Here is a 25,622-nt window from a genome sequence, read left to right on the forward strand (position 1 = left end):
TCAATAAGTACAACATGTGGACATGAGAGAACATTCACTTTATTACCTTTCTTTAGTCTTTCAAAACATTACATATGTACAGTACATGTGAAAACTGTAGACCTAAACTCAGCTTTTCAAAGTGCAACACAAAAATAAAATAAGCTGGCATTAAAAGAGGAGTGACAACAGTTGCTATCGCAGTGGATTAACACACACACACACACACACACACACACACAAAACAGTAATTAAACCCCAGAAAGAGTTTAAACTTTACCACAAAAAAGACCAACAACAGCTGCTCAACGTCATTTTATGACAAACACACGTTCTGTGCACTATTTCAGTTCCTCTGGAAACTCATGTTTCTAAAAAACAAACAAACCTGTAAACCAGTGGTTCTCAACCTTTTCAGCCCACGACCCTTAAAATGAAAGTGTTATTCAGGAAGTTTACTATTATTTGATCCACAGTATATAGTCATTTTTAAAGATGTAAATCCTTGTCTTAATCAGAAATAAAATGGGTATAAAGTGACCCAAAAAAATGGTGGAAAAGGTGATGAAATGGGATTTTAAAAACCACAGAAATTGGTTAAAAGTTGCAAATTAGACGGGGGTAAAACCAGACAGAAAAAGTGGTAAAAAGGGTTCAAAGTGTCAATATTGGAACAATGAGTTTAAACTGGCAAATAATGGGCATGAGAAATTGTGAATGTGGTTAAATTGGCAAAAAAAAACAAGTATAAAATATGGTGAAAAGAGGTTAAGTGTCAACATATGTGGTGGAAAAGTGTTGGAAAGGGTTTATAAGTGCTGAACATGTCTTAAAAGTGGGAAAAATGTGCAGAAAAGACATTGAAATGTGATGTAGAAGTAAACATGCATGAAAATGATGAATGAAAAAGGGTAAAAAAAAAAAAAAAAAAATACATTTTTTAAAAAAAGCAGCAAACACGGGCTCAAAATATTCAGAAAGGACTCATTAGGACACATCAAAGGAATCAGCAGACACCTCTGAAGAAGACTGACAGTCAAAAAATGTCAGGAGATCAAAGTAAATTTCCCCAAAAAAAGTCTGAATAAAAGAAATCTTAAAATACAAATAATATCCATAATAATAAATAAAGATAAATGATGGAAAATGATTTCTATTTAAAAATATATATACAGTATATGTAGACGGCTTTCATTCAGGCCAACTGTACACAAATACGTGATGACATGATATATCAACATGTAGCAACCATTTTGACAGCCACTTGTCTATTCTAGAGGTCGCAACAATGGGGGTGGAGTTAGAAAAAGAGGCGGAGTCTCTGGAAACACTGCTCCCCTCAGTTAAATAAACAAAAAAGAAAATCTTCCAACAGATTAAATTTCTTCTTTTTTGAACACTTCTACAGGCTGGAGAATCAAAGTTTGAAATCCAAATGCTATATTTCCTGTAAAAAATGATGAATAACTAAAAATGTCCAAGCTACACTTGCTCTCAGATGGTGGAATCCAAAACAATAATGGTTGAGCTCCTGTTTTTAGCATCTTTATGGACCATTTCAATGTTTTAAACTCATCAGAAGGCACGTCTAACTCAAAGCTGATGAAGCTTTTTTAATCACATGAACTGTGTAATTCACACGATGACGACGACTATGTCACACCTTTAGCGCATTAATGTTGCCATATTGGGAAAAGCACGACTGTGAAGTACGTCTCTCTAGCTGTGCACGTCTGAAACTAAGAGACTTTGATATATTCAGCTTTATACTGATGTGGTTTGTTTAAAAGAAGAGCAAGAAAAGTTCAATTTTAAGTCAGGAAATGAGGAGGAAGCTTCCAAAAACATGTATTGACACACATTCTTATGTTTGGATACTTGTGTTCTTGAAATATTTTTTGATTATATCTTAAAATGGACGGCCGGTTTGGTAACGGAAGAGGATTAGGGCTGATTTTGATGGAGAAAATTATTTTGGGCAAATCGAGAATAAAGTCGAAATGTGAAGATTTGAGTCAAAATATAGAAATTAAAATGAAAATGTGGAGATTGAAGTCGAAATGTCAACAATAAAGTTGAGATTAAAGTCTAAATGTTTGAGATCAAAGTAAAAAAATTTCGAGATCAAAGTCAAAATTTTCGAGATCAAAGTCGAAATGTCCGAGATCAGTCAAAATGTCCGAGATAAACGTCGAACTGTCGAGATCAAAGTCGAACTATCGAGATCAAAGTCGAACTGTCGAGATCAAAGTCGAAATGTCAGAGATCAAAGTAGAAATGTTGAGATCAAAGTCAAATTTATTTTATTTATTCTTGATTAGTCCAAATTTTTTTTCTACATCAAAATTGACCCTAATCTTCTTCCATAGCTTTTTTTTTTGCTTTGTTTGTTAAATTGTATTTGAAGTTATCAAAACTGGCTCCAAACATTCTTTGCTTGGAGAGAACATGCAAACTCAGCTGATGGTGAGATTGATTGCAGGTCAAAATCGTCTGTGACACCGAGCAGCAAAAGGTTGTAGATGTTTGAAAATTCGACGAGTATTCAGCGTCTAGTTTATAAATCACTTTTCCATGTTGTCCCAAAGGAAAACAATCTGTTGACCTTCATGCTTCTGCTTTAAACGCTATTCCTGTTTTTGTCCCTTTTTAAGAATACGTTTAACTAATGTGACTTTTAAATACCTAAGCATTTTACACACATTATATGATATATTTCACCTTCCTCTTTACTACTAGTCTTCAGTAGGTGTGAGAATATGACTGGCTGCTCACTTTTACATTTTATTCTGTGGGAGACAAAAAAATGACATATTTACAAATACATAAATAAACGCCTCATTAAATGAATAAATAATTACATATACACTGTAATAAATAAATAAGTGTAAACATATATACATAAATTAATAAATACATCATTTGTTGTCATTTTTTAATTTATGTTTATTTCCTCAATTATGCATACTTTATACCATTATATATATATAATTGCATTTCCACATTTATTTATTTATTTCTGCAATATATATATATATATCACAAATATATAAATAAATGCATATAAAAGCATGTATAATTGAGGAAAAAATACAAATAAAAATATACAAACAAAGACAAGTAATTATTTAATCATTCATGCATTTATTTTTGCAATTATGTATTTATTCAAGTACAGTATATATCTAATTATTTATTAATTTAAGTTGTAATTATATCATTTTTTTTTCTCCCCTATACGCACAAATCAGGGTAAACAAAAAGAAGGGGTACAGAGAGGATTGGTGCTGGTTTTGGGAGGACATTATGAACATTAACTCACAGAGGATTTTCTTTTCTTCTTGTTTGAGGCTAACGATGGAAAAAAGCTCCTGTTTGCTCTACAGTCATCACTATTCATTCTAAGAATCAGCAGGTCATTAATAATAATAATAATATATTACACTATAGTCACTATACATGTCTCTATACGTCCTCTGTGCAGCAGGTAAATAATGTGTCCAACCGTCCTCTGTCATTGATGAGCTCTGCAACTCAATCCACTGCCACTGGAGGGCGACGGAGCCTCTTCCTGCTGCTGTGTGAGATCCTCATCATCATCATCATCATCATTATTATTATGATCCACATCATCAGACAGGAAGCTGGGGAAGGTCTGAGCTCGGGGGATCAAAGTCAATGTTAGGCCACTTCCTGTGGAGAAAAAACAAAAATATTTGCTTATGTTACGAAGAAGTAGAATTATGTCCCAAAGCTTAAAAACAGCAGGAAAAGCAATGGATACGAGTGTCCGTGACCTCAGAGAACTTTAATATTAGAGTTTCAGCCCATTTTTGCTTATTTTTGCACTTTTTCTGCAACTACATCAAACTTTCCATATTTTAACCTATTTTCATCACGTTTTCTTGCCATATTTTTGTTCCTTTTAGTCTATTTTTGCTCCATCATCCATCAAATTTCAATACCTTTTCTTCACATTTTTTCCACTTTTAAGACATGTTCACCACTTTTCCACCTCATGTCACACATGTTGACCCATTATTGTCACTTTTAACTTCTTTTCTCTATATGTCATGCTTATTTTTTGCATATTTAACCACATTCACATTTGTCATGCACATTATTTCCCAGTTTAAATTAATTGTTAATAAATGTGGTTATCACAGATTCATAGAACAATGGACCATCATTTTGCTGATTGCTATTTCTTATTTTCCATTTGTAAGAATATTTTAGTTAATTCCTGGTATGTTGGCAGATAAATGTGCTTGTTTTAGGTAAAAAAAAAAAAAACATGGATATATTACAAACATAAACCAACCTAACACGAGAAAAAGCCCCCAATCACTTAGAAACAATGCAAAGAGACCAGGATGTCTAGTTGATTTTATAACGTTAACATTTATTCATAACATTATGATACGGGCCCTCGTGGACTAAACTCCAGGGCTTGTGAGGGGACATAATTGGGGGCTTGTCCAGGATCGTCTCAAAGTGACTTTTATTAAGTGGTGCAATAGAGTGAGTGGCTTTGTGTGTATCTAGTGCCACTTCCATGTACACCCAGTGGTAATTGTTATATAAGCTGACAGGAGCTCTTGGTGGACTCAGGCTTTAAAACATCCAGTGACACCTCCCAAATGATCCAGTGAGATGGTGTGAAAACGAAACAGAGAAAAGATTTTTCCGCTGAGCATCCTCCTCCTACGCTGTAGAGGAGGGTGAGTCACACACACACACACACACACACACACACACCTCCGTCTGCTAAAGGCCGTCACTTTCAACCCACCAACACAAAGGCTTTAACAGCAGCCCACCCTACGCTTCTTTTTCTCCTTCTTCTTCTTCTCTGAAGCTTTTCATATTTGCATACGCAGGAACATCTTTGTCACATCCCTTTGACACAAGACTAAAAACCTGGGACTGTTTACCATGAAAAAAAAAGAGGGCGGTGAGTGCAGGCGGACCTCGACATCACCTCAGGCATAAACACAAGTTTACAAATCTGTCATGGATTCAAGTTGTAGACATGCACGAAAACTAGAGAGACAAACAAAAGTGCAATAATGGAAGATGTCAGTGTTTTTCCTGCTGCTCTATGAGATGAAAACTGCACATTTTCCTTCATGAAGTAATGGTTAAAACAGTGGTTCTCAACCTTTCAGCCCACAAAATGATGGTCCATTGTTCTATGAATCTGTGATAACCTTATTTATTCATCTGAATAATATCCACTGTTATCCAGGAACATTTATTATTATTATAGTCATTTTAAAGATGGAAATCCTGGTTTTGATCACAAATAAAATGGGTTCAAAGTGACCAAAAATGGTGGAGAAGGTGGTGAAATGAGATTTTAATAACCACGGAAAGTGGTTAAAAGTTGCAAATTAAGAGTAGACAGAAAAAGTAGCAAAAAGGGTTTAAAGTGTCAACATTAGCTTAAAGGTGGCAGAAATGGGGGGTTTGGGGTAATTTATGGGCGCACGGTGGCTTAGTGGTTAGCACGTCCGCCCCACAGCAAGAAGGTCCTGGGTTCAAGCCCTGGGGTGGACTTGGGTCCTTTCTGTGTGGAGTTTGCATGTTCTCCCCGTGCTGCGTGGGTTTCCTCCGGGTACTCTGGCTTCCTCCCACAATCCAAAAACATGACTGTAAGGTTGATTGGAGTGTCTAAATTGCCCATAGGAGTGAATGAGAGAGTGAATGGTTGTCTGTGTCTGTGTTGCCCTGTGATGGACTGGCGCCCTGTCCAGGGTGTACCCCGCCCAGCGCCCTATGAGAGCCGGAGATTGGCACCGGCAGACCCCCGCGACCCTGTTAAACGGGAATAAGCGGGTATGAAAATGGATGGATGGGGTAATTTAAAAAGTAAGAACAATTAGTTTAAACTGGCAAATAATGGGCATGAAATATGGTGAAAGAGATTAAAAGTGGCACCTAATATCACATGTGGTATGGACCTAATATCACATGTGGTATGGACCTAATATACATGTGGTATGGACCTAATATACATGTGGTATCACATATGTGGTATTAGGTTGAAAAGTGGTGGAAAGGGTTTATAAGTGCTAAAAAATGTCTTAAAAGTAGAAATGTGCAGAAAAGGCATTGAAATTTGATGGAAAAGTGTCAGAAATGGGAGTAATGTAGCAAAAATACATTAAATGGAGCAAAAATATGGCAAAAAAAAGTGATAAAAAAAGGTTAAAATATGGCAAGTTTGGTGTAGTTGCAGAAAAACAGTAAAAATAAGCAAAAATGGGCCCAAATTGTTAAAAAGATATTCCTAAGTTTCTTGAAGGAATCATTTTAAAATGACTTAATGATTAAGTTTCAGTATTACAGAGTTTTCAGTCAGACCTGAGAAGGTTTTTAATAGATGTTTGTCACGTTGCGTGTGTGTGTGTGTGAGTTATTAGTGTAATTAGACGTCCTCCTGTTTCACAGGTGAGTCCAATTCCTCTGATTAGCTCTCCTGCACTATTTAGTCGAGTGTTTGGACACAGAATGGTTGATAGGTTTCTTTGATTTATTTCCTCTCCCTGTCAGCCTGTGTTTAGTGATCTTTATTTTGTACTTTGTTATTTTGGGGTTTAGTCCATAAACAAATACTGGTTGTATCAAAGTGTGGGGTTCAGTGAGGGAACCATATAAAGCAATATGTGCAGTGAAACGTTGAAACTGAAATTAGCTTTAAACGTAAGAGGTTGTTTTGTTCCCCTATTATTTTAAATAAATCAAAATCAACAACTTTAATGTTCTACAAGCTTTCTGGGAAGAATCTCTAAAACTTTCTAAACTTCTATTAGACAGAAGTGAAGCAGAGCCAAACATCTAGCTAGGCTACGCTATGCTACGCTACGTCGACCCTTGTTACGGAGTCAAAGAAATAAACAATTAGGTGAATAGAGCACAACGCCATGTTTCCGTATTATTCCCCTGGCCCCCTGAAGGGTATTTGAAAGCAACCCAAGCATGACTCAGCAAATTGACTGCACAGACTGGATATTTATCACAATGCTTGCAGTGATACAGTGAGGAAGACAGCCAGCGATACGACCCAAAATAACTGATGATTACACCACCTTTATTACTTTACATTATGTTCAGGAACTTAGACATTTTCATTGTCAAAGCAATCAACACTTTGCACGTTAGGTTTTATGTGCATTGAAAAAGGTGTTAAAAAAAGAGTCCAAAATAAACCAGTGGTTGGTTGGTTTCATTAGACTGTAAATGTAATTTATTCAGTAAGTGACCAAAAATTGTTTTAAGAACCAAAGAAATGGGTTAAAAGTTGTAAATTCAAGTGGCCAGAGTCAGAGTTATTTGGTTTCAAATCAACATGTAAGATGGAACATGTCTCGTTGAAGCTGAATTCTGCACCGTTTGTCCTTAAATACGAGAATGTTTGGATGTGCGTCGATTGTCTGACTGAAGACCAGAGGCAGTGATGTGATTAATGAGCTGATGAGATTAGTCCGTGTCCATGGTATTAGTTGATTACTGGTAGACTTATCTGAGGATTACGAGCGTCTTGGCTTTCACTGATAGATCAAAACAGAAGATGAGAGACTCTCCAACGTCATGGTTTCTCTTTGAAAAGCTCAAGCTGTTTTTTTTTTTTTTCTTTATCATTTAATTGTGGACTGATAAGCCTAAAAGCTTCATTTCCAAACACTAACACGTGTGGACCTATGGGTGTTTATTTCTAAGTTAAAAGTCTTTTCTTTTTGAAACTCGCGTCTCCAAACTCTGGTGGGCATGAAGCTTCTCCGTCATCCATCACTCTGGCATTTCCACCGGCTCCCTCACACGTCTGTGTGTCCGTCTGCTGTGGAGCAAACCTTTACCCTCTCCTGCTCACACACATTCAGCGTGGCCAGTATCTCCACCACTTTCTCATGAATAAATTGAATGCATCAGTGTGTTTGAGGATGCAACGATGGGTCCAGTTGGACAAGGAGACAGTGGGGAATGATGGGGGTTCTAGTCCCGTTGGTTGTGACATGGGGTGTTAGGACTGTGAAAGACAAGCCAGGAGATGGTAGTACCCTGTCAAGGTTAGGTGCTGGGTTTTGGCAAGTTTCAACCATCCTGCACCGATTCCTATGAAATAAGACGCTGAAGAACATTTAAGTCATATGCAAACACCTGAGGTCCTTTTTGTTCAAACATATAAATAAAAACCCTTTATCAATCTCACAACACTTGGTCCAGTGACAGTTCTAGTTGTGTAGGACTCAAAAGCATTTTTACTGGCTTGTCTCGGACTAGCTAGAATCGGGAAGACCAGTCGAGATCTGTTATTATTAATGTAATAATAAAGAGAAACATCTCCAAGAACTTTTAAAAACACACAAAGAGGTTTTTTTTCTTAACAAATTTGTTAAGATGACAGATTTTTGAATGTTAAGCTTTGAAATAGTGGCAGACATCTTGTTTCTGTGTCAAATGTGAGAGAAAAAATAATCCTTAACTGTCGTGGTTTAAAAAATGTATAATTATGGTTTTGGTCTTTTCTCCATCTTGGCTTGTCGTTTCTGTATTGTTATGAAAGAATTAAAACACAATCAGTTTTTTTGACAAATTGACCAGTTTAGACAAAGTTATGAAAAATAAAAAAGCATCAAAATGCTGCAAGTTTTGCTGCAGTTGTTTGAAAAAAGCTGCTGCAACAATCATGGGCTGAAATCCTGGAGCGACTGAATTACCGTCTCACTGTTCGTACCTTGGTAAGTGTAGAGATTCCCGACGCTGCTCTGACGCGTGATGTGCTGCCAGTAGGCGCTCCGTGGCAGGGAGATGGACTTGGTTAGCGTCTCTCTGGAGTGGATCTGAAAGAGACGGCGAGGTAGTGACAAGTCTCTCACTTCATTTGTCACCATCAGCGGCTCACGCACTAAAAAGGCTGAAAGCATTCACATATGTCACAAAACGAAGAGGGACATCATTCACGTTGGATGGGTTCTGTCGCTTTAATAGCTTTGTTCTATTGTTGAATGATGGATTTTTTTTTTTTAGAACCGTACGAGCTACGCGCAGATAAAAAATGTTAAAATATTAAAATAAAGCTCTTCTATTGTGTGAGCGCTTCACTGTTGGCTCTCCGTCTGATTAATGATTGTGAGGAGTGGAGCTACGTTTGGATACGTTCCCAACGGTAGGGTCCAGGAGCACAGCCATATGGTCACGGCTCATCAAATAGCAGGCAGGCCTACATAAATAAAGAATGCAGATAATAGCAGGGAGGAAGAGAGAGGGATGGATGGAAGGATGGATGAGACCGTGGGGCGTCGGAGGGCCCTGTGTCCAAAGGAAACGACCCAGCAGCAGCAGCACGCACTTAGGTAGGTGTGTGTGTGTGTGTGAAAAATCATGAATTATTGCCTTTGCTTTTATTTCTATTAAAAATACTTCAGTGAGCAGCTTTGGATAAAAGCTGGCACAGTAACACAATGATATATAAAATATTTATCACAAACAGCTGTAGAATTAAATCATGTAAAATCATTAGAATTAACACATCACTATAAATATTAGATATTTATCCAGAAACTTGAAAAATTAAATCTAAACCTGTTTTAAAAGGATCCTCCATTGTTTGTTTTTGAAATCTTTTGTCTAACTCAGCACATTAAGCATTATATTAATATTAATTAATTTTATAAATGGATTATTTTAACATTTTAGAGCCTGTGTTCCTCCATCATGAAATCATGTGATTGATGATGTCACACAGCCCCACTTCCTGTAAACATCCCATTGTTTTCTACTGGAGTGAAACATTCAGCCTGATTTTTACATCATTTTATAACTTTTTAGATCATTTAGAAGTTTTTTTTTCAGTCAAAATAACAACTTGTGCTGATTTTTGTTGCTCTAAATAATCAGGAAAAGTTAAAGATGTTGATGTAAACCTATTTTGTTTATAGACAACAGTTCCAACTCTGTGGTTTGGTAGTAGACAATAAAGCAGAGAAGAAGAGCTCTCCTAAGGGACCTTTACTCTCCCTTAAACAGCACTCTGACACGCTGTGGTGGCTGAAGTTAGCGAGTAATCACAGACAGTTGAAGGATTTCTATTCTCAGGGTTGGTGTGTCTTCAACAGTCCATGCACTGTTTAAGGGAGAGTAAAGGTCCCTTAGGAGAGCTCTTCTTCTCTGCTTCATTGTGTACTACCAAACCACAGACTTGGAACTGTCGCCCCCTGTGGTCACAGATTTGTTTGGGTCACAACTGTCTTTATCCATGTTCTGTAAACAATAGAGATTTACATCGACTTCTTTAACTTTTCCTGATTATTTAAAGCAACAAAAAGCAGCACAAGTTGTTATTTTACTGACAAAGCTTCTAAATGATCTAAAAAGCTTCTAAATGATCTAAAAAGCTTCTAAATGATCTAAAAAGCAGGCTGAATGTTTCACTCCAATAGAAAACAATGGGATGTTTACAGGCAGTGGGGCCGTGTGACATCATCAGTCATGTGATTTCAAGATGGAGGAACACAGGCTCTAAAACTGTAAAGTAGTCTCATTTTTAACCGGTAATTAAACAAATATGGTGCATAATAATGTGTTTTGTTAGACATAATCTACTAATAAGGACATTTTGATGATTTTAGGCCACATTTATCACTTTAAATCTTTTCAGAAAATACAGGAAAAAGGTTTTCCCCAAAACTTTTAAAAAGTGAGACGAGAACCTCTCCTGTTGTGTGTTGTTGTTTATTAGTTACACATCAGCGATGTTTTTACAGCTGAACGTCTGATATAAAGTCTGTAAAGTACCTGTGAGCTCTTCTCTATCTCCTCCATCATCCTCTCGTGCTGCTGAGCGATGGCCAGCGTGGCCGAGTGAACCCGCTGGTAGATCATCTCTCCCTCCCGCGTCTGGAACGTGAACAAACCCTCTCCTGTGTCACACATCCTGCGCCAGGAGCACACACACACACACACACACACACACACACACACACTTTGATCAGATGGTTAACAAACGTGCATGCTGGAATTTTCAGATACAAAGAGCCTACACACACACACACACACACACACACACACACACACACACGAGCACTCTGGGTGGTTTTTAATCCCGTATATTGTTTATAATAAAGTTTATTCAATGTTAAGGCGATGCAATTAATCAACATTCGCTAAAATAAATCAAGAAATAAAACTCAAATTTCATTTCTATTTATTTCTTCTTCCCACTCCGTTTTGAGCAGACGTATTATTATAATTATAAGTGTATGTAAATCTTATCTATTATTTTCCTTGTACACAGAGTTTTTTTGTTTTCTTGTCCCTGCTCGAAAAAAACCAAAAAAATGAAAAATCAGTGTTTTTTATTTATTTATTTTTATCAATTACACACGTTTTATTTGCTAAACAAAACAAAGCTTGGAACACACGAGAAAAAACAATTATTAATACTAACCTTGGAGTTGTTTAATGCATGCGCATGCAAGCTCCTCCCCCCCGCCCCTCTCAAAGCTAAAGCTAGCCTAGCCTGCGAGCTAACATGAGTGAAGTTGTTGCTAACGGTCTTCAAACAGTGTTTTGTTTTGTGCAAAAATTCAACATATTTGATTTTATTGTTTGAATGAGTTTATGTTTAAAGATTATATTTTACATTGTTTGGTAAAATATAATCATTCCAATTATTGTGATTTCAATTGTGACTAAAATAATTGTGATAATGATTTTTTTTCTACAATTTTAGCAGCCCTATTCAACGTCTCCAAAGCTTGGTTTGCACCTCCTGCTGTTTGACACACACACACACACACACACACACACACACACACACACACACACACACACACGCACCTTCCTGATTCAAACGTGAACCATGTGGAGTCGCGGCCGTATCTGCGCAGCGAGCTGAGGGGCCACATGACCAGTTTGAGGCGAGCGTTGTGGACGTCCCACAGGTAGATGTTTTCATGGGTGATCTGCATGGTGCACTCACCGTAGATGTCTAGGTTGGGAGTTGGCATCAAGTAGACATTGAAGCGTTCTGGAAACATATGTTTAAAACACTTTAAAAGTCAGTAAACATAGAAGATGCTGAACAACACTGTGTATTACACGTAGAGGGAAAGTTCTTAGCATCACACCAGTCTGTCTTTGTCTCGTTAGATCTGTGAAGATAAGCAGGTCTGGGTCTGGTCAGTAGATGATGGAAACCACTCAGAAGTCCAGGTACCACAGTGGGGTGGCAGTCACCTCAGTGGTATCTGTCATTGTGTCCTTGGGCAAGGCACTTCACCCACATTGCCTCGTATGAACGTAGTGTGTGAGTGAGTGTTGGTGGTGGTGGGAGGGGCCGATGGCGCACTATGACAGCCTCGCCTCGTCAGTCTGCCCCAGGGCAGCTGTGGCCTCAACAGTAGCTTACCACCACTAAGTGTGGCGTGAAAGAATAATGCCTTAATTCTGTAAAGTGACTTTAAGTGTCTATGATAAAGCGTTATACAAAATTGATGCATTATTATTATTAACATTAGAAACTTCATCATTGTACTATTGCACGTGTCCAGCCCACTTCTTCAGCCAATAGGATCACAGCTGTAGCACTAAAGGAACACTGTTCTTATACTAGGGCTTAAAGACTAAACCAAAGAGAATGAGTTCACACATATGTCTACCTTTTGCCCTGAACAGATTGTGTCATACATGTTGTCCTGCTGTTCTGGGGTCTGCAGACGTGGCGTCAAATGACGCTGATGCGCGTTCTCAACGGCTTGGAGAGTGAAAGAAGACAAGCATAGTGGACTAAACTACTGTTTGGTTCCACAGATGTACGCAGAGGCATGTGCACAGGTCTAGCAGTAAACAGTCACATGAACGTAGAGTAAATAAATAACCGTGTCACAGTTAAAGTGCTGATCAGGACGCATTTCCTCCTCTGAGTCCGACCAAACAGTAAAAACCTTGTTTAATTTCCTCAAAGAAATGACATATTTACGTTTGTTTTAGTGATAAAACTGTTAATGTCAACATCAGATCAGAGTACGGGTAACAAGAGAACGTCAAACATAAACAAGAGATCCATCAGATCTATTTATATAATCCATGTATCAAAGATCAGGATAATCTGTTATTATTTCTTTCTAATTGTCCTCCTCCACTGGGATCCTGTTCTCACTGTTACAGGTAAAGCTGCATTCTTCAGGGCTACAGCTGCTGCAGCAGGAAGTGAAGAACGCTGCGTGCAAACAACACCCACCACCACTTCTAAATATCTGTCTGAACCCGACCCGTCCGCTGATGTCGGGGTTCGGTCGAGTATCCACAGTATCTAATCAGCTGTGTCCGAAACAGCTGATGCTCCCGCGGTAGCTACGCTGGTGGCTGCAGTTCCACTAACCACCATGGTGTCACTATGGAGACTGGTTTATATCATCCTTTAATCGTTCCTGTTTCAGTTGGAAGAGTCACACAGAGTCTGTACACTAGTCATACCAAAGTATACTAAAGAATATCTGTATTTATCAATCACATGCACATAACCCTAACCCTAATTTCTAATGGGATGAGTCATTATTTTATATTAAACAATTTTTTTTTTTAACATGAAAAACATTGAGCTTTGTTTGTGCTTGAAAAGCTGTTATTAGGATCATTAATGCTGTTTTTACCACAAAGTTATTTAGTTAAAATCACATTTTTGATGTTTAAAAACCTAAAAAAAAACCAAGTTCTACTGACAAATCTGTTTTTGTGATGCTGATATTTGTGATTGGATATGATACAGTTTTTAACTCCCATTAACTTCATTAAACTTTTCTCACGAAAAGTTTCTATTTTTGAATATTCCCAAAATTCCCAAGCTTACGTTCCCATGAAAATGTCCCATAACTTTTTAGTTTTCCATCCATTTTAAACCGTTACAGTCAAACTGTCACTAAACACTTCATGTCTACATATTTAACATCTACTGGCCACTGAACTTTGTCTTTTAACGACAGCATCAGTGAGACACACAGTTCTTCATAATCTAATTTAGTCCAAACTAATTATGTTTAATGGCCCAAAAATACCATTCAGGTCTGAAGTGAAGGGAAATGTCATGGTGGGGTGTATTTTTAGGGACAGTGAAAATGAAACTGATTTAATTACCAGCGCCTGCTTTTTTTGGGGAGGATTTAGAAAAGAGTTTTTGCAAGCTTAGGCTTTTAGTTTCACTTTGTTTTCAGTCTTTTCTAAATGCTCGAAATGCAGCTGGAAGCATTTTTTAAACCAAACAAATGATTTACAGTTGGAGGGAAATGTAAAGGGTTTGTGTCATTACAGTCAATTACAAATGGAATTAATTCTTTACCAATTACTTCATGATTATTCAATAGACACACTGTACATTTTTAGTTTGATTTAATGAATGCTTTTGAAGATATGGACAATTTAGTCCAACTACACCAAACATTTTCCACCATATTTGGTCACTTTTAACCCATTTTTATTTCTGATTAAAACAATAATTCACATATTTAAGATGACTATATACTATAGCGCAAATAATACTAAACTTCTTGGATAACAGTGGATATTATTCAGATCAATAAATACATTTCTTTTCTGCACCTTTTTTCCACTTTCAAGACATACTCAGCACTTTTCCACCTAACGTCACATTTATTAACCAATTATTGTCACTTTTAACCTCTTTTTGCCATATATATTACTTATTTTTGGCAATTTAATCACAATCATAATTTGTCATGCCCATTATTTGCCAGTTTAAACTATCTTAATTGTTCCTACTCTTTTTGTTTACTCTAATTTGCAACTTTGAACAAATTTTTGTGGTTTTTAAAACCCCATTTCACCTCCTTTTCCACCATTTTTGGTCATTTTTTAATCCATTTTATTTGTGATTAAAACCAGGATTTCCATCTTTAAGATGACTATAATAATAAACGTTCCTGGATAACAGTGGATATTATTCAGATGAATAAATAAATGTGGTTATCACAGATTCATAGAACAATGGACCATCATTTTACTGACTTTATGGATGGACCCCAAATAATCTCCCCTTTATTCCCCTTATAGATGGTCCTGTCTCCTCGTGTCTGTGGTCTGTGTTCAACCATCTTCATGTACAGGTCATTCTGGAACCTTTATTTTGGCGGTCATAGGCAGAAAAGGTTGAGAACCACTTGTTTAAACTGTGAGAAAGGATTTATTTTATCCAATATTGACAAAAAGAAAAACCCAGTCCTCATTATCTCGCTCTAATTGGACAGTTGTTGTTTCAGTCCCTCGACTCGTTCAGGTTTCACTATAAAAACACACAAACACACAGACTGCAGTAGCTAAGTGGCTGGTGACAGGTCCTGTGCGTGCGTGCGTGTGTGCGTGTGTGATGTGCGTGCGTGCGATCCAGGTCTAATTGGGTTCTCACCGTTCTGCTCCTGCTGCACTCCCACCGCTAACAGGTCGGGTTCTCCCAGGCTGATGTCGTTCAGACGACTGCCCAGGCACTCCACGCACAGCAGCTTACACCACTCCTCTGCATCCAGCTCTACACACACACACACACACACACACACACAGGAAAACAATTCAGTGTTTTTTGTCTCGTTAATTTCAGAATAAAATGTTCTGGACATGACTGGGGCGAACAGTAACCAGCAGAGAGAGAAATCAATCACATCGATCGGGTGCAGATTAAAAAAGGCAGGGCAGAACGGAGCTTCCCTTTTCATCAATACTCAGTTCAAAGGCTGTGTCATACAGGGACAGATCTGTCAGGGTAACATTCATACTAATCATTTCACACACAGATAGAGATGGACATGATATTATTGATCAATAGTTGTTATTAAATGTAAAAATCTGTCGTTTTCCACTGATATAAAAAAAACTGAAAATGTGCTGTTATTACAGACAACTGGTAACACTTAACCTAAAGTTTATACATAACGCTGACGTTACGCTGTCATTAGCATGAATAAGGTGTCATGAAGGCTGACGTTAAGTGTCGTTCATTAAATCATGACACCTTTGGAGCTATAGAATTAAATATATGGATATAGATTGGCGCCAACCACAATATGTGTAGCATATACAATAATGCAAAAATGATTAGTAACATGATTGATATACGTTGATGTGTTGTTTAATGTTATAAATTCATGATGAAATCTTGCTTTTTGCTGCAGTACCATACATGAACTGCTGGGTGCAGTGTTGCTTCACCATTTACATTGTGAAGAAGAATTACACAACAGAAGAAGAACCAACCTAAAGTCTCAAAGGTTTGGCAATGAAAACACCCGAGGTTAGTCTAACATCTGTGACATATGGCACTTCAAATATTTATTATTTATATTTGTGTCTACATGCTTATCTGAACTCTTTCCTGTGTCTCATCCAACATTAACCTTAAATTTAGGTCTTTTTACTCATTTATTCACATTATTGTTGATGGACACAAAAAAAGTCTGTGCGTGTAAAAAAAAAAATCAATAATGTAAAAAAAAATAACTGACAAGTGTTTCTGTGTACCTCCTTAGAGGTGTTCAAGTACCCCTAGGGGTACACGTACCCCAGTATGGGAACCACTGATGTATGTTATATTAAGTATTGTATTTTATCGAAGGAATTTGGGAAAACTGTAATTAAAACATTTGACCACTAGGGGCAAAGTGCACGTTTTTTCATTTGTAACGTGTCAAAATGAACTTCCAGATATCTATAATTAACATTTTGACATGTCTGAATATAATTCCTATGAGTTGAAACAAATATTGCAAGTAGTAAGTCTTACTGAATAAATGTTAAAACGGCGTGCTATATCAAATTGTCTATGTGAGCTACTAAAGTGTTTATCTCCTCAGCTAAAGGGAATATTCATGGGGTATGTAGCGTCCACGCTAACGTTTGTAGGGATGCTAACGTGCGTGCTAGGCGTGCCACTCGTTCACTTTAGTTGTGATGGGTTCTGGCCAACGATGTCACTGTGATGGATCTTCAGGGTGAGATAAAGGTCTGTTGCTGCCTGGAGCACAACTTCTCTCACACTCGTGTGCTCATAGGCACCTGTCGCTCTGCTCTTTAACTACTTCCTCCACACGCTCAGCTGCTCTGATTGTGACATGTCCTTTGAACGCCTCCAAACTCCCTCTCTGTAGGACCACTGAGTAGAACATGGGCTGAACAAACAGCCTGGATGCTTCTTCTTCTTCTTCTTCTTCTTCTTCCCTCCTCTCTTTCTTCTTCTTCTTCTCTCTTCTTCTTCTCTTCTCTTCTTTCTTCTTCTCTTCTTCTCTTCTCTTCTTCTTCTTCTTCTTCTTCTTCTCTTCTTCTTCTTCTTCTTCTTCTTCTTCTTCTTCTTCGTCTTCTTCTTCTTCTTCTTCTTCTTCTTCTTCTTCTTCTTCTTCTTCTTCTTCCTCTTCTTCTTCTTCTTCTTCTTCTTCTTCCTCTTCTTCCTCTTCCTCTTCCTCTTCTTCTTCTTCTCTACAACCTGACACATTTGATGCTATTTCTATCTTAACCCAATTTACAGGTTACACTCCAATTTTTCAACCGAGCCTATCAAAACTCTAAGATGTCTCACACACTTAAAAACAAAGTAGAATTTCACCGAAGGCTTTTTTTAAACGTCAGGATTTGCAAAAGGATGCATCGCCTTTTTTTTTTCTTTTTTTTTTTTTTCTCGCCGCGAGAAACAGTCGACACTTGAAACCTTTTGGCTCACAGCGTAACTCAACATATTCATGGAATCTGCCCAACAGTCGCCAACGAAGGCTTTCACACCCAGACTCCAAGACATGTCGCTGTCATAGAGAAGGAGAACGCCAAAAACACAATCTTTTCATCCAACCTGATCCAACTGGCAACAACAACATCTCTGCAACACCCCTGATACCAGGCTTTAATGAGCTGGAAAACACACATTTTCCATCAGTTCCCTCGGTTTTTTTTTTATGCTATATCTGACACGTACTAACGGTACGGTTATTAAATGTCATTTCAACACATTTTCAGAACATCCCACACACTTCAGTCTAAAAATAATCTGATTCTTACCAATTGTTTCATGATAATTCAACAGTCACACTGTAATTGTTTAGTTTGATCTGATGAACACTTTCTGAGATATTTTTAAACAAATTAGTTATTTTTCTTCCATTTTCAGCTTCCAATACCTCAGGAACTATATCAGACAGTAAACTGACATTTGGTACAGTAATACAGCTCCATATACTCTCTCAGAATATAAAAAAGATCTCTATACATCCTATCTGGTGGACATGCCAGCTCCTCTAAATTTGTTGGGTTTTTTTTTGTGCTGGAACATGTTTAAGCTTGTGTTAAATAAACAATAAATTATTATAAGACACAGAATGACCTCATGTAAAGGATTTTCAATATTTGCGAGTGGTGAAATAACCCAACGTTGGGGTCCAAAGTAAAAATGAAGAAGTTGCATAAAGATAAATAGTTTTACATGCCAAGAAAGAGTCACCTTAATATAATATAAATTCAAACAAAATCTTGTAAACATTGAAGGATTTGGTGAGACCGATTTGTTGAAATAACATAATAATCAGAAACAAATCTGGGCCCAAAAGTTGATGTCATTAGTAACTGACAACTCAGCTGTATAGCACAATCGTTTTCTTTTTAATGTGTGTAACCAACAGTGACGTGTCGTGACCACTAGGGCTGGGTAGGCACGTTGCAAATCAAGACCACAATGACAATTTCATATGCTGTCAAGTGTTAATTCAATTCAAATCAATTTTATTTCTATAAAGCAATTCCCAACAAAGTCATCTCAATGTGCTTATCAAAATATAAAATTCATAATAAGAAAGAAAAAACCCAATAAGATCCACATGAACAAGTATTTATCATCTAACAAAATTAACATCATAAACACCATTAAAGAAACATAAACAATTATTTAATATAGCCTCCATACTCTCCAACAAAATATATCTCATGATACGGCAGCGCATTTGTTGTTTGTGTTGGAAACACAGAAACATGGAGAAAAAGACAACAACAACAACTTAGAACAGCCTCAGTGAGGAGCATCCACAAAGCCAATCCTTCCTTTTGTTCCATTCACTGTGAAAAGTATGAAACATGTTCTGACCTTATCTTTGCTGAAGGTCTGGAAGCTCAGGCGTCTATTCACTAATGTACTGTGAACTTACGTATAGCATTTAGCATAGCACGGTTACGTCTAAAGGCAGCTCTCTACGCTGCCTTTGGACGCAAATGGTTGTCATCTTGGGGACCTGATTGCGCATGTGCAAACACGTAAAAACACGCTATGGGAATGGAGGCAGAGGAGCGACGTGCCTTTGGGAGGGGGCGTGGCCTCCCTCTGCCTTACAGCGGAGTGAGACTGTGCAGCTGTTCCAGGAAATAGCGCCGTTTAGTAATTTGGGGTTTGAAACGCACAAAATGCGGACGCTTTCAAACTTATAGTTACTGTAGGCTATTGGAAATTATATTATAATTAAAACAAATAATCAAAATATCAATTCACCCTTGGGTAGGCACTGCCTACCTTTCCTACCCTGATGGCACGTCACTGATAACCAGACATGGACGTTGTACAAAATTTGCCATTTGTGAGTCGTCTAGGAAATGATTGTTAAACCTGCCTTCTGAGAAGAAGTCCTGAAATGGAAAGAAACTTTGGTATTTCCAAGGTCAGGGTTGTGCCAAATAAGAGACGACAAGCTGAGTTTTAACGCAGCGTTTGCAATGTCTAGAACTTTCCACCACACAGATAAGGTGGAGGAATTTTTTTAAAGCAGTGATGATGTTGGAGAGTAGCAGTAATGAAGGGAAGATCAGAGGGTTTAGTATATTTGCAGTCAAGTTGTTTTTGTTTTGATGTAACCATTCTGTACGGTATAATAATTGGTTTGCTTGTTAATAATGCATAAAGTTGGAAGCGTTCAAATCCCTTTCCTATATTTATTTATTCTGAAGAGTTTTATTGAGCTAATTGTTAGTTTAGTGTTCCTAGAATACAATGTTGTTATTGCAGAATCTGATGTTTGGAATCATAGACAACAGATTTAAATTTTGACTGAAACAATCAAACGTACCTGATTCACAGGCCAACATCTTGGACCTGTCGTCACAGAAGATAATGGCCATGGCGTGCTTCTTCGTCTCCCGCGGTATCCGCGTGATGTTCCTGATGTTATGGAGCTCCGTGATCTGAAGAGGAAATGTGGACGTAGTGGATTACTTTAAAAAACACAAATACCAGCAGCAAAAAATAGCATCAACATTAACATTAGGGATTATTTACCAACTCTGGACTCTTAGAGCCACATTACTGCTTATGTTTAGAAGTTTCACATCTACATTTAATACATTTTCCCTCTGTGTTCATTGGAACAAGGAGGGATTTAAACCTTAAGGCTGTGGTTCTCAAGCTTTTCAGTCTGTGAACCCCACAATAAAGGTCCCAGACAGCGGGGACCCCCACTGTAGCTGAAGGTGGTTGAACACAGACATGAACATGTGGAGACAGGACCATCTATAAGGGGGAATAAAGGGGAGAGATTTTTGGGGTCCATCCATAAAGTCAGTAAAATGATGGTCTATTGTTCTATGAATCTGTGATAACCACATTTATTTATTCATCTGAATAATATCCACTGTTATCCAGGAACGTTTATTATTATTATTATAGTCATCTTAAAGATGGAAATCATGGTTTTAATCACTAATAAAATGGTTCAAAGTGACCAAAAATGGTGGAAAAGGTGGTGAAATGGGATTTTAAAAACCACAGAAATTTGCTGACAGTTGCAGATTAGAGTGAATAAAAACAGATAGAAAAAGGTTCAAAGTGTTAATATTGGAACGATTAGTTTAAATTGGCAAATAATGGGCATGACAAATTGTAAATGTGGTTAAATTGGCAAAAATAATGATGAAATATGGTGAAAAGAGGTTAAAAATGACAATAATGGGTTAATATATGTGATATTAGGTGGAAAGGTTTTATAAGTGCTAGAAAATGTTTTGAAAGTGAAAAAAATGTGCAGAAAAAGCATTGAAATGTGATGGAGAAGTGTCAGAAATTGGCGTAATGTAGCAAAAATACATAAAAAGGAGCAAAAATATGGCAAGAAAAAGTGATGAAAATAGATGTAGTTGCAGAAAAAGAGTAAAAATCAGTAGAAAAAATATTGATTCTCTATTTGTTGAAGGAATCTCACAACTCCAATGTTGAGAATTCCTGCCTTAAAGAACTTGCTGAGAAAATAAAATGTTAAAAAATGGAACAAATCCTGTAGAGATTAGAATTAAAAGTTAGAAAGATGAACAAAAATCACCTTGTATCCATGAATTCTTGTGCTGGCTGCCACATGAATACGTTTGAGCTGAGATTAAACTGTGTGTAGACGTTTTATTTGTGCTTTTCAGTCATTAGTCAGAAGTGCATTTACAAGCACCGATACTTCAACTCACCCAGAGATTCATAGTTGGGGAGAAAAACCTTCTAAAGATGGCATTTAATTGAATATCATCCTTATTTACAGCCCATTTTGTTCACCGTGGTCCTCTCTCTCTGGAGATAAGTTCCATTACATTATTGTACTCTATTGTGCACTAACTGAGGGCCTTCTGCCAGAATGAATGCGTTGGGCTCACTGCCCGTCCTGTAAAGCCTGGCAGTTAAAGGCAATGAGAGCAGAACTAATACCTAATACCTCACACAGCGTAGACGAGGCTTTTTCTTCCATTTTCAATACTTTATCTGGACCACAATCATCAGCACCAACAGCAGCTTATGAAACTTATAAAGATATTGTTTCTTATAAAATAACACAGATAATATTCAAAGATAAAATAAATGCTCTTCCAGAAGGAAAAAATGTGTTGGATTGATTGGAGGACCACGTAATAATAATGAACTTTTTCACTTCCGATATGATACCGATATTGCAGCCTTGCGTATTGGCCGATACCAATATTGACCCGATACGATATCAGCACAAATCTTACATACTTTTATGACTTATTTTATAGTGTGGAATGTTAGAAAAGGTTTGATTAAGTGATGTCACTCAAACAGAGAACAATAGTCAGCAACAGTAGGTAAAAAAAAACTGACCCATTTATTATGAACCTATTGTTTACGTCAATGTTAACCTTCAACATAAGATCTACAGAGATTTGTTTCTTCACACTGTCTCTAAATGCTTGTTCATGTGGATCTTGTTGGGTTTTTTCTTTCTTATTATGAACTTTATATTTTGATAAGCGCATTGAGATGACTTTGTTGTAAATTACGCTATACAAATAAAGTTGAATTGAATTTACACATTTAAAAACATTAACGATTAAAAAGGTATGTTTTCAGTTCAGCTTTAAAACGGTCCAGGTTTTGTGTTTCTCTCGGCTCCATGGGGAGGCTGAGGAGATGTTCCAAAGCCTTGGTGCAGCACAGCAGAAGGTTCTGTCCCCCATGGTTCAGCACTTGGTGGTAGGAACATGAAGGTGGAGGCTACTGGATGAGGGTGCGGGTGGAGGGCTGCTGTGACATGAGTTCTTGTAGGTATAATGGAGCGTGACCAGTGGATTTTTTTACTCCATCCTAGCAGAAACCGGAAGCTAGTGCCGTGAAAACAGAATGGGTGTGATTTATATATTTATTTATTTGACAGGGACAATGCAGTCAGACATAGTTACAGCAAAAGATGCAACTGATGTGATGCATAGAGAGTGTATACGTAGCTACTAGTGCTAATTCTCAACTCCTGTCCCTGGTTGAGCTTTTCCTTAAGTACAAAATGTATGAAAGCACAATCTGAAACACAGTGGCTACAACTTTGATTTGTTTTCAGCCACAACTTGAGCGTGGACGTGAACAATTTAAACTCTGTGATGCATCTGAGATGGACAGGCAGTGGGTTCTACAGTTTGATGGAAGAAGCACACTGACCAAACGTGGTCCTATGGCTGGAGATTGTACAGTTCTAGCCAGGTCACACAAGTATCCTAGCTACACGGTTCTCTGTTCTGTAGGTGTTGGAGCGTTTGGTGCAGGAAGCCCAATAAAAACACCGTCACAGTATTTCAGCCTTGAGGAAACAAAGGCATGGACAAGTTTTTCTTCGTCAGGAAAGGTTAAAAGAGGGCGGAGTTTGGCAATATTTTGGAGATGATCAACATTCATGTCAGCATTAAGAACTAGAAAAGCACTCGGAGATATCATCTGGTCAACATTTACCTCTAACACGGATATTTTATTACATGACTAGGATAAAATCACAGGTTGGTGATGTTGAGCACAGGCTAGTTTATTAAAGCAGAGATGATATCTGAATATTTTATATTAGAATCAGTTTCAACCCTGAGGCAGGAAATGAGAACAAATGCTTGGACAAAGTAAACATCGACTAAGGGAATTCTTAGCTCATGCTTCCATTCAACCACTAATGTGAATGTGTGTAGATGCATTTATACAGTATTTGTGTGTGTAAATGCATTTATACAGTATTTATGTGTAAATGCATTTATACAGTATTTATGTGTAAATGCATTTATACAGTATTTATGTGTGTAAATGCATTTATACAGTATTTATGTGTAAATGCATTTATACAGTATTTATGTGTAAATGCATTTATACAGTATTTATGTGTAAATGCATTTATACAGTATTTGTGTGTAAATGCATTTATACAGTATTTGTGTGTAAATGCATTTATACAGTATTTGTGTGTAAATGCATTTATACAGTATTTATGTGTAAATGCATTTATACAGTATTTATGTGTAAATGCATTTATACAGTATTTATGTGTAAATGCATTTATACAGTATTTGTGTGTAAATGCATTTATACAGTATTTGTGTGTAAATGCATTTATACAGTATTTATGTGTGTAAATGCATTTATACAGTATTTGTGTGTAAATGCATTTATACAGTATTTATGTGTGTAAATGCATGAATATGTGAAGATCAGACCAGTCCTATCATTTCAAAGCTCATGTGGGTTTAAGAAGAGTTTCATAAATACATGGTCTCGTGTTTATAAAAGTCTATGTAGTTGTTTATTTTATATATTTTATACACACTCATATTTCATATTTATTTAAACGAATGATGGTGAGAAACTATTGGAAAACCTAAGAGCGTAAACCTCCTGTTAACGCTAAATCTCATCTTTTCCAGATGTTGTTAGATATCTGGATCAATGATCACACTTCACATTTCTATCCCCAATAATAATGATACAGTAGGTCATAATGTACTGTATGGCCACTGTCATTTGTTTTGTTGAAAATGACCCGATTCAGATGAAACTCAGTAGGGTCATTAAGAAACCAACAGATCCCGGGGGTCTACTGGTGCCTTTCTCCAGCTCTCATTGGGCGCTAGGTGGGGGTACACCCTGGACAGGGCACCAGTCCATCACAGTCCAGACGACCACTAACACACATTCACTCCTACGGCCAATCGAGAGACTCCACTCAACCTAACGTCATGTTTTTGGATTGTGGGAGGAAGCTCCAGAACCAGCAGAAAACTCACGCAGCACAGGGAGAACATGCAAACTCCACACGAAAAAGACCCCAGTGTCCACCCAGGAACCAGCTGGACATTTTATAAAGATTGGGGATATTTCACCAATAATTAGAAGCTGAGTTTTCATGAACCTTGGAAATGTGCAAAATCTGAATCATGATCAATAAAAACTGGAAATGGAAACACCAGAATTTTAAAAAAAACACTCAAATATCACAAAAAATCATGAGGAGGTTTTTCAGACGTTTCCATATTGAAATGTATGGTTAAATCTCAATGGAAACACTTTTTCAACTGAGACACTTCTTTATTATCGGAAATAAAATAGGTTAAAAGTGACCAAAAGTATTGGAAAATGCGGTGAAATGAGATTTGAAAAACCACAGAAATTGGTTCAAAGTTGCAAATTAAAGTGGGTAAAAACAGACCGAAAAAAGTGGTAAAAAGGGTTCAAAGTGTCAACTAGTTTAAATTGGCAAATAATGTGCATGACAATTTGTGAATGTGGTTAAAATAAGCATGAAATATGGTGAAAATAGGTAAAAAGTGACAATAATGTGTCAACAAATGTGACATGTGGTGGAAATGTCTTTGAAAGTGGGAAAAGGTGCAGAATAGGCATTAAAATTTGATGCAGAAGTGGCAAAAAAGGGACTAATGTAGCAAAAATGCATTAAAAGGAGCAACAATATGGAAAGAAAAAGTGATGAAAATAGGTTAAAATATGAGAAGTTTGGTGTAAATGTAGAAAAAAGGTAAAAATAAGCAAAAATGGGCTCAAAATCAAATTGTTCAAAAAATATTCTTAGTTTCTTGAAGGCATCTGGTGACCCCCTCCCAGTTACACGTACCCCTGCTTTAGAAACCCTGCTTTAAAATCTCTATAGCTGTGTTTCCATTATTCTTGGAAATGTGAGGAGAACTAGACAATTCTTATCATTATATTTAATAATGATTAGTGGCACAATAGACGTGAAACAACAAAGGAACACATGGTGTTCTAAAGAGGTTCTAAAGAGGTTCTAAAGAGGTTCTAAAGAGGCAGAGGAATCTCACTGGATGAGATTTCACCAGCGTTCCCAGACTCCACAACAACC

General features: G+C 37.2%; 1 protein-coding gene across 1 annotated transcript in view; it reads right to left on the bottom strand.

The window, feature by feature from the left end:
- Positions 1-3,231: 3,231 nt before the first annotated feature.
- Positions 3,232-25,622, bottom strand: part of dok6 (docking protein 6) — a 60,952-nt gene continuing 38,561 nt past the window's right edge. The window contains exons 3-8 of the mRNA XM_028434881.1: positions 20,076-20,190; positions 15,401-15,520; positions 11,821-12,010; positions 10,777-10,915; positions 8,717-8,822; positions 3,232-3,672 (exon numbers count right to left, since the gene is read on the bottom strand). Coding sequence (XP_028290682.1) covers positions 3,494-3,672; positions 8,717-8,822; positions 10,777-10,915; positions 11,821-12,010; positions 15,401-15,520; positions 20,076-20,190 — 849 coding nt within the window. The 3' untranslated portion in view covers positions 3,232-3,493. The remainder of the gene's footprint in view (positions 3,673-8,716; positions 8,823-10,776; positions 10,916-11,820; positions 12,011-15,400; positions 15,521-20,075; positions 20,191-25,622) is intronic.

This window comes from Gouania willdenowi, chromosome 20 (genome assembly GCF_900634775.1).
Source record: "Gouania willdenowi chromosome 20, fGouWil2.1, whole genome shotgun sequence".
Lineage (NCBI taxonomy): Eukaryota > Metazoa > Chordata > Actinopteri > Blenniiformes > Gobiesocidae > Gouania > Gouania willdenowi.